The sequence below is a fragment of the Microtus ochrogaster genome, unplaced genomic scaffold, assembly GCF_000317375.1.
Source record: "Microtus ochrogaster isolate Prairie Vole_2 unplaced genomic scaffold, MicOch1.0 UNK80, whole genome shotgun sequence".
In the NCBI taxonomy this organism is placed as follows: domain Eukaryota; kingdom Metazoa; phylum Chordata; class Mammalia; order Rodentia; family Cricetidae; genus Microtus; species Microtus ochrogaster.
Window position 1 is genome coordinate 204,123 of NW_004949178.1, and position 9,307 is coordinate 213,429.

General features: G+C 49.5%; 1 protein-coding gene across 2 annotated transcripts in view; it reads left to right on the top strand.

The window, feature by feature from the left end:
• Positions 1–5,646, top strand: part of Tgm1 (transglutaminase 1) — a 14,615-nt gene extending 8,969 nt beyond the window's left edge. For both annotated transcript variants that reach the window (XM_005370426.2, XM_026777687.1), the window contains exons 13-15: positions 578–738; positions 1,073–1,209; positions 5,244–5,646. In XM_005370426.2, coding sequence (XP_005370483.1) covers positions 578–738; positions 1,073–1,209; positions 5,244–5,469 — 524 coding nt within the window. In that variant the 3' untranslated portion in view covers positions 5,470–5,646. The remainder of the gene's footprint in view (positions 1–577; positions 739–1,072; positions 1,210–5,243) is intronic.
• The last annotated feature ends 3,661 nt before the right edge of the window (positions 5,647–9,307 follow it).

The following is a 9,307-nucleotide window of genomic DNA, read 5'->3' on the forward strand; positions in this document are numbered from 1 at the left end:
TGCTCCCTCCCTGCCCTATCCCTAGATGGTGCTCCCTCCCCAGTCCTGCCCCAGATTGTACTTTCCCATCTCTATCTCCTGGAGAGTGCTTTCTCCCCAGCCCTGTCCCTGAATGGTGCTCCCTCCCCAGCCTTGACCCAGATGGTGCTCCCTCCCCAGCCCTGCCCCAGATGGTGCTCCCTTCGAAGCCCTGCCCCTAGATGGTGCTCACTCCCCAGCCCTGTCCCTAGATGGTGCTCCCTCCACAGCCATGACCCAGATGGTGCTCCCTTCCAAGCCCTGCTCCTAGGTGATGCTCCCTCCCCAGCCCTGCCCCAGATGATACTTTCCTATCTCTATCTCCTAGAGAGTGCTTCCTCTTCAGTCCTTCTCCTAGAAGATTCTCCCTCCCTGGCCCTGCCCCTAGATTGTACTCTCCCCCTAACCCTGTCCCTACATAGTGCTCCCTCCCCAGCCCCGCCTCTGGGTGTCCATGCACCTTGGCTTTGGACATGGAGGCCCTATAGCAACAGAGAGCACTTCTGGGAGGCTGGATTTGGGGGGAAAGGCCTGTGATTGCTATGCATTTTTTTCCCAGCGGACTCTGTGACCATGCCTGTGAGCTACAAGGAATACAGGGCCCACCTCGTGGACCAGGGGGCAATGTTGCTCAATGTCTCAGGTCACGTCAAGGAAAGTGGGCAGGTATTAGCTAAGCAGCACACCTTCCGTTTGCGCACCCCAGACCTCTCTCTTACGGTGAGTGTGACTTTCTGGTACCCAAGGGGTGAATAGAGAACAGGAGCCTGGGGCTATGGGAATGATGGGCAAGCCTGAAGCAAGTTGCCCTGATAAGCCCCAGAAGGTTAGGGACCAGACCTGACCTTGGTCTCCTCATCGGTAAAACAGGTTCTCAGGTCTGAGTCCGTGGCAGCCTCAAGGTGTAGAGTGGATATGAGTTTCCTCCCTGGTATTTGAGATGGTTTCTTTCAGGGACAGAAATGTGGGGCTCTGCGAGATTTCAATTCTAACATGTTTCTCCTCTGGGTGCATGTTTGGCCAGCGTCTCTGATAAGGTCTCCATTTCCCTCAGTTACTGGGAGCAGCAGTAGTTGGCCAGGAATGTGAAGTACAGATCGTGTTCAAGAACCCCCTGCCCACCACCCTCACCAACGTCGTTTTCCGGCTTGAAGGTTCTGGGTTACAGAGACCCAAGGTCCTCAACGTTGGGTGAGTCTGACTTCTCTAACGCTGCTGCTACCCTCCTTCCCTCCCAGGCTGCCCCAAGCCTCAGTTTTGCTTCTCTTTTTGGTCAGGACCCCACAGAGCAGCTTGGGGCCAGCTAGCAGTCTCTGGCAACTGTGGTCAAATCAGCCCAGGACCTGCTGAGTGCCTCGTGTTGCACTATGTCCCTGCCCTGCCTCACCTTCTAATTAGGGAGCTGAAGCTCACATGGGAATCATTAGTAGCCCATCCCTAACATTTGGCAAATATGGATATGTTGACCATGCACTTTCAGGAATATTATCTCATTTGGAGATCATGCAGGCCTTTTAAAGTACATTAGAGACCGTCATATAATTAAACGGAGAACTGCGAACTCTAAAGGCTTAGGTTTGAGCCCTGCTGCATGCTCCTGACTAGATCTCCCTGGCCAGGTGCCTCTATTCGTCTAAGCCCAGTGATGATAACAAAGCCTCTGGGCTAGTTAGTCCAGCGTGTGGTATAGTCAGTCTCCGCTACTAGTTACTATTTCACTGTGGCCCTCACTGCCCCACCTTGTGAATGGCTAAGCCTCATTTCACAGCTCATGAAGGCAGGCAGGCTCTCTTTCCCCTTCAGGAGCACAAACCACCAGACACTTGGCTTGCTCAGTGGTCGGTGCCATGAGAACAGAGGAGAAGTGAGCCCTGCCTCCTGACCCTCAGCCAGCTTGGATCTGATCTCTGCTGGTGTGGTTCTGTGCCTGTTGCTGTCACCTGGCACAGACGCTTGTTGCTCATTCCTCCCAGGAAAAGCATGGCAGGAAGGAGAGGGCAGGTCGTCTAAACCAGCTTTCTTCTGATAGGAGTGGGTGACCTGTTCTAAGAGAGGGGTTGTGAGAGGGCCCTTCCCTAGCCTGCCTTTCCCCTCATACCTTATGCTGGTAGCCATGACTTTTGTTATCAGGCCAAAGGTGAGTTTATGGTCTTGTTCTTTGGCCTCGCCTGGGACTCAGAGGCTTTGATATCACAAAGTAGCACCAAGTAGAACCTACAAGGGTCCCTAGCAGCTCAGATGGCAGGGGTGAGATGTGTCCAGGGATATCAGTCAGCTGCATTCACACCACAAAGGAAGGAGTCTCGTCTTCGGCTCCCTAGAGGCATACACCTTGGCCAGGCTCACGAGGCCTCTGACTCTCTGGATGCTCCCCCTAGAAGGACAGGGCCACTGTGTTAGGTGCTAGGAGAGCTGGCCTCTGTCTTGTATGCAGGGCTTGCATGGTATCCTGGCGTCACCCTCTCGATCAAGGTCTCCACTGCAGGAGATGGGTGATGCCTGAGCTGGCAGTCTTCCTGAACACTCTGCTGCTTCTTAGTCGCTGAGATCCTGGAGCAGAGAGCCTCCAAGACACTTGGTAGCCTCAAGGGGATATATCAGATTCCAAGATGGGTGTTACTTTGCCTCTCATTTACACATCAAAGGCTGTGGTATGGAACCCAATTATACCACAAGGTGTGCCACCCCAGCCTGGTGACTGGCCACTTAATAAACATTCCAGGACTCACTCCTCCGGTTGGCTGTGTCACCAGGGAGGCTGGAAGTTCTTGGGAATTCCCCCAGAACTGGAATCACACTCTGGCAACTTTAGTGACGGCCGTCCATTTGCTAAGAGAACGTTTAGCTTTAAGGAAAAGGCTGAAGCAACTTAGAGTTAAGATTAATTACCAAGGAAAACAAAGAAGTAGACAATAATGTCTGTATCATTTATTATGCATACCACAAAGGGGACATGGGTGCATGCACCTGCCTGTGAAGGATGGAGGGGAAGGAGGAAGAAACAGAGATCTGGGATGGCTGCGGCCAAGGAGAGTTTTATTACCAACCAGCTGGGATGTTAAGGGACATCCCAGCTTTTGCAACTGACTTGCTCTCAGCTCAAACTCAAAAACAGGTGTGTGGCAAGGGCCTCACCTGGGCTATAAGAATGTTTCCTGGGCTAGGGAAGATTCTGACATTCCTACCTGGAAGGTGGATAGCAGGGTTTTGTTTAGAGGAGGTGGGAATGATGTTAGTGGTTGTAATCTAAGTTAGCTTCTGAAATGTCACAACTCAATTATAGTAGACTTTTGAAGGTTACTGTATGACTAAGCAACCTTTAACCTTCCATCTATAGAGAAATGAGGAAAAGTAAGAACACAAATATTTAGCCAGTCAAAGCATAACCTGTTGAATTATAGACTTAAGTTTTTACTTCCTGTCGTGACACCCACCCAGCCACATCATCTCACTTTGCACTCATTCTGTCTTATGAACCAGCAAGTGAGGACCAAAGAAGTAACTTGTCCTAAACACTGGTCCAGAGAAACCTCAGAAATAGCCTCCAAGCTAAGTGCTTCATTCCAAAGAACCCTAATCTTCAGAATTAAGAGATGCTGGCTCATTCTGTTGGCAGACTACTGTGTGGGGTTTAGTGCCCAAAAGGGGGACACCAAGGCAAGCTTGGGTTGGACTGGGAATAGGAAGTACAAGTTTATGAAGAATCAGGAGGTAATCTAACAGTCATGAACTGACTCCACATAAATGAACTATGCTTGATTTAACGTGCACTGTGTCAGGGGAGATGATAAATACCTGTAATTATCATACTGGAGAGGCCGAGACCCAAGGGCTGAAAACGCAAGGCCAGTGTCCATCACACGGTAAATTTGAGACTAGTCTGGGCTTCGTGAGACCCTTTCTAAAGATCCTGTGAGTAAATGTAGACTGAAGGAAGAGCCTAGAAGAAAGAGATTCATTTTCTTGGGGATGGAAGGCACTCAGGGCGCCCCTGTGAGGCAGTGCTGTGAGCCAGGACTTGGAGAAAGAGTAGGGATGAAGTTGGCAGAACTCGGAGCTCAGGGCAGACACCATCAACACTGCAGAACATGGTGGAGGTGACTCTGGGTGAGGAGAGATACCCCATGGGGCTGGTCCAGAGGAAGAATGGTGGGGTGATGCAGCAGGTGGGAGCTGAGTCAGAATGAGCCTGTATGGCAGGTTAGGGAGTTGACTTCTCTTTCAGAAGTAAGCCCAACCCTTGAGGGATTTAGTGCACTTCCCAGGGATTAGCAGACTGGAGGGAAGGTGAGATAGCCAGTGAGTCCAGTGAATCCTGATCCCGAGAGGGGTTCTGGGAATATATTTTCAGAGCTCCCTGAGGAGAGGATGACACACATAACACACACACAGATATGAGAGTGTGTCATTTTTTTTTTTTTTGGTTTTTCGTAGACAGGGTTTCTCTGTGGTTTTGGAGCCTGTCCTGGAACTAGCTCTTGTAGACCAGGCTGGCCTCGAACTCACAGAGATCCGCCTGCCTCTGCCTCCCAAGTGCTGGGATTAAAGGCGTGCGCCACCACCGCCTGGCGAGAGTGTGTCATTTTAAAAATGTCAATTGTCTGCCAGGCAGTGGTGGCACGCGGATCTCCATGAGTTCAAGGCCAGCCTGGTCTACAAAAGCTAGTTCCAGGACAGTTAGGACTGTTACACAGAGACCCTGTCTTGAAAAAAAAAACAAAAAAATTGGCACGACCTTTTCCACGGATAACATCCTTCTGTTAATTTAGTACATGAAGCTGTGCCTCATGAGGACAGCTGTGTCCCGTTTCTTTAGCTTGCTATTCTGACAAAACTGACAGCATTTGAGATCCTGGCTGGGCCTCCAGGTCTTGCACTAAAGTTCCCTTGGCCTTGAAACCCTTGTGAGGAGGTGTGGTTTTACAGCAGGGGTAGCGGGAATGAAAGCAGTCGAGGCTGCTGCCTGCTGCAGATTATTAGTAGTCTCTGTTCAGTGGGAACAGGAGTGGAGGAGGCCAGGTGCTGGGGAGACAGCTGGGTGTGGAGGTGTGGAGGTGGCCTGGGTGGAGGCTCTGTCCGGGCTGTGGGTGTAGATTCCAGCTGAACTCAGAAATGCCTGGATGGCCCCACCTCTTGCTCTTTCCTTCCTGGCCACTCCGGACCAATGTTTGCTGTTGACTTTACCCTTAGTTACTCAAAGCTCATGATGCTGTCTCTGTCTACAGGGATATCGGGGGCAATGAGACAGTCACACTACGCCAGACATTCGTGCCTGTGCGGCCAGGCCCCCGCCAGCTCATTGCCAGTCTGGACAGCCCACAGCTCTCCCAAGTCCATGGTGTTATCCAAGTGGACGTGGCCCCAGCCTCTGGAGGCAGTGGTTTCTCAGATGCTGGAGGTGACAGTCGCCTAGAGGAGAGCATACCAATGGCATCTCGAGGTGGAGCTTAGCCCTGGGCCAGGAGCCATGGAACTGGAATCAGATGAACAAGGACATTACCCCAACATGGGGGACCACCACAAAGTAGCTCCCCAGGCTCAGGCAGGAAGGCTGGGGCACCTGGGGAGGCAGTTGACCTTCACTATCACTATCAGTGATGATAATAAACTATTGTTTCTTTTTTTTTTAATGAAGATGCTATTTAGTACACCTGTCAATCTAGGCCAAGAGGTATGGAATCACACTGTACCAGAGATTTATTTGGCAGTTTTTGGGACCCATGGTTCTGAGAATTGTGGCTGGGGAGTAACAGTGTCATCTCAGCCACTCCTGAGAAAGCCTGCTTCGTTTCCTGGCCACCACACCTAGCCCAAACTGTGTTTTGAAATATTCTTGAATAAATTGGGCCTGATAGCACAGGCCTGTGATCCCAACTGCTTGGGAATTTGGAGGATCTAAAGTTTAAGGATCATGAGTTCAAGGTCAGCCTAGGTAACTAGCCTAGGTAACTTAGGGAGGACCTGTCTCAAAATCTGAAAAGAGCACTGGGCCCAGGAATCTGAGCACAGTGTTTGCCTGGTATGCTTAAAGCCCTTGTACTAGAAAAAACTCAAAGAACTTTTATAGAAGTAATTAATTATGCTCATTGTTGAAAGTTAGCAGAAATAATAGGATCCGCAAGGTGAGCCCATAGGTGAAGGTACTGTCAGCAAGACTGATGACCAAAGTTTCCTCCCAGAACCCACACGGTAGAAGGAGGGAGCCCGTTCCAGCTCCCACAAGCTGCCCTCTGCCCTCCACATATGCACCACATGGCAGCATTCAGAGGTAAGGGCAGAAGAATCATGAGCTTGGGCTGCACATCAAGACCCTACCTCAAAAAAGCAAGAAAGCAGCAAGGCATGATGCCGTATGCCTTTAATCCCAGTATTCAGGAGACAGAGACAGATTTCTGAGGCCTGCCTGGTCTACATAGTAAGTTGCAGAACAGTGAGAGATACATGGTGAAACCTTGTCTCAAAAACAAACAGGAAAACCAAACCAAAAAAAAAAAAAAAGTTCCCAAGCCACTTCCAGGTTCTCCTGAATCCGAGTGGCTGCAGCCTCCTCTCGGCTCAGCCATGGGTCGCTGGATAAGTGACTCGGGGCTCCCCTGAGGTGCCATTCTCCTCCAGCTGTACCTTCCTACACGATCTTAGCCATGCTCTGATTTTAAGGACCACCAGCTCTCAAACTTGCTTGTCTCTTGCCGTCTTATACCTCCGCCAGACGTCTGATGGGCACGAGATGTGGCTCCCTCTGTTACCTCCTCCGCAGCAGCCACAGCTAGCTTGGTGAAGGACAGCTCTGCTGGGAGTCTGGAGGTTGTTCTTGATTCTGTTCTCCTATCTCCCACAACCCGTCTGTGGGCAAACACACACGTCCTCCCAGAAGCTGGCTGTCCCTCTGCCTCTGCAGCTACACCCACCACAGATCCTTCATCCTTGCCCTGGATCATTGCATCGACTTTCCTGGTTATCTCCCCACTTGCCGCTCTTTCCCTATCACTCGGCCACCACCAGAATGTGGTGTATGATCACATCGACCCTTGGCCAAAACCTAGCTGTGCCCAGAGCCCCGCTCTAGTGACTTGTCACTCTGACCAGCACCTTTCTCTCCTCTGATCTCAGTCCTTGTCTGACCTTCACCTTGTGGCTTTCTTGGTTGTGCTTTCTGTTTCAAGGACTCTGTGTGACTTCATCCCAAATACCTCAGTGGCTTGTTCATCTCTTTTTAGTCTTGCTTAACTGTCCCCATCTTGGTGGTGCACCCCCTTATTACTCATTTTAAAATTACAACACCTACACTCTTTTTAGCCCCTTGGTGCTTTTTCTCTGTATATATCTAATTCTTTGTATGACTGGCTTGTTAGCAAATTCTTTTTTCCCAATCTGCCCATCATAGTCCAAACCTCAAACATGCAATTATCCTGCCCCAGATTCACAAGTGCTATATTAAAAGCTCACGTATTGCCAAGTGTTGGTGGCACACACCTTTAATTCTAGCACTCAGGAGGCAGAGGCAGATGGACCTCTGTGCGTTCAAGGACAGTTTGGTCTACAGAGCGAGTTCCAGGACAGCCAGGGCTGTTACAGAGAAACCCTGTCTTGAATCTCCCTCCCCCTCCAAAAAAACTCACGTATCTGGCGTTAATAATGTCTTAAACTTTTTCTTTTAGCTTTATGTATGTGTATGTGTTTTCTGCATGTATGTATGTGTAACATGTGTGTGCCTGGTGCCTATGAAGGTCAGAAGAGATCATCAGATGTCCTAGGGCTGGAGTTGAGTCTGGCTGTGAATATCCAAGTGGTCCTGGGAACTGACCGTTGGCCCTCTGCTAAAGCAGCAAGGGCTGTCAACCACTGGGACATCTCCCCGGCCCCATGTATCTTTCACTGAATGTTATGTATTCATAGCATCACCCTTTTCATATTGTTTCAAGTGGAGGAAAAGAAATAAAAAAGGCGGACATGACTCTTTCTAGGTATGGTGGAGGAAAAGCTTTGGGGGGGCGGGGTTTGAGACAAGGTTTCTCTGTAGTTTTGGAGCCTGTCCTGGAACTTGCTCTGTAGATCAGGCTGGCCTCAAACTCACAGACAGAGATCCTCTGCCTCTGGCTCCCGAGTGCTGAGATTAAAGGAGTGCGCCACCACAGCCCGGCTGGAAAAACTTTTTTTTTTTTTTTTTTTTTTTTTCGAGACAGGGTTTCTCTGGGTTTTGGAACTTGTTCTGGAACTAGCTCTTGTAGACCAGGCTGGTCTCGAACTCACAGAGATCCACCTGCCTCTGCCTCCCGAGTGCTGGGAAAAACATTTTTGTAGATATGAAGGACAGCGTAACCAGAGGTAGAGACATCTGAGAGAGTCCAGAGTAAACGTCACCCTGAGCCAGGCTTTGAGGAAAGAGGGTATGGGGAAGGGGAAAGGAAGGAGACCAAGAGGCCAGGAGGGTAAAGGGTAAAAAGGGCAGGTATAGCCAAAGTGGCTAGACTGTCTAGGGACGAGCTACTGGAGGAAGGGCAGCCCAGCTCCTGGGCTGGAGAGTTCAGGTTAAGGGGTGGGTATGCCAGCCATTACTGTGTAACAGGTAGGGATTGAAGGATGCTGGAACAACCTGGTGGCCAGGTCCACTGTGATATGCTAAATAGGCACCTCAGCCATTTGTCCCAGGTCTGAGAACTAAACTTACTCTAAATTAGCAGATTTTTTTAAAAAGTAATTGATATAACTGGGTATGGTAGCCCATTCCTACCCCCCCCCCCCCCTTTTTTCTATTTTTGGTTTTTTGAGACAGGGTTTCTCTGTGTAATATTCCTGGCTGTCCTGGAACTCGATTTGTAGACCAAACTGACTGGCCTTGAACTCACAGAGATCCACCTGCCTCTGCCTCCTGAGTGCTGGGATTAAAGGTGTGCTCCACCACTGCCCAGAAGTGACCCATTCCTTTAAACCCAGTACCCCAGAAGCAGAAGCAGGCAGATCTCCAAGTTGGAGGCTAGCCCAACTAGGACTACATAGTGATGTATGTTTTTTGTTTTGTTTTCTTTTACTGAGACTGGGTTTCTCTGTGCAACAGTCTCGGCTGTCCTGGAACTCACTCTATAGAACAGGTTGACCTTGAACTCACAGAAATCCACCTGCCTATGCCTCCCCTGAGTGCTGAGATTAAGGGCCTGTGCCACTATGTCTTGGGTTGTTTGTTTTGTTTTAAAGTAGCTAATTTTTAAAATTTAACAGGGTTGTTTTCTGTTACTTTTTTTTTGTTAAGTAATCTTTTTAAAAAATGTTTATTTATTTATTTTTATTTTTT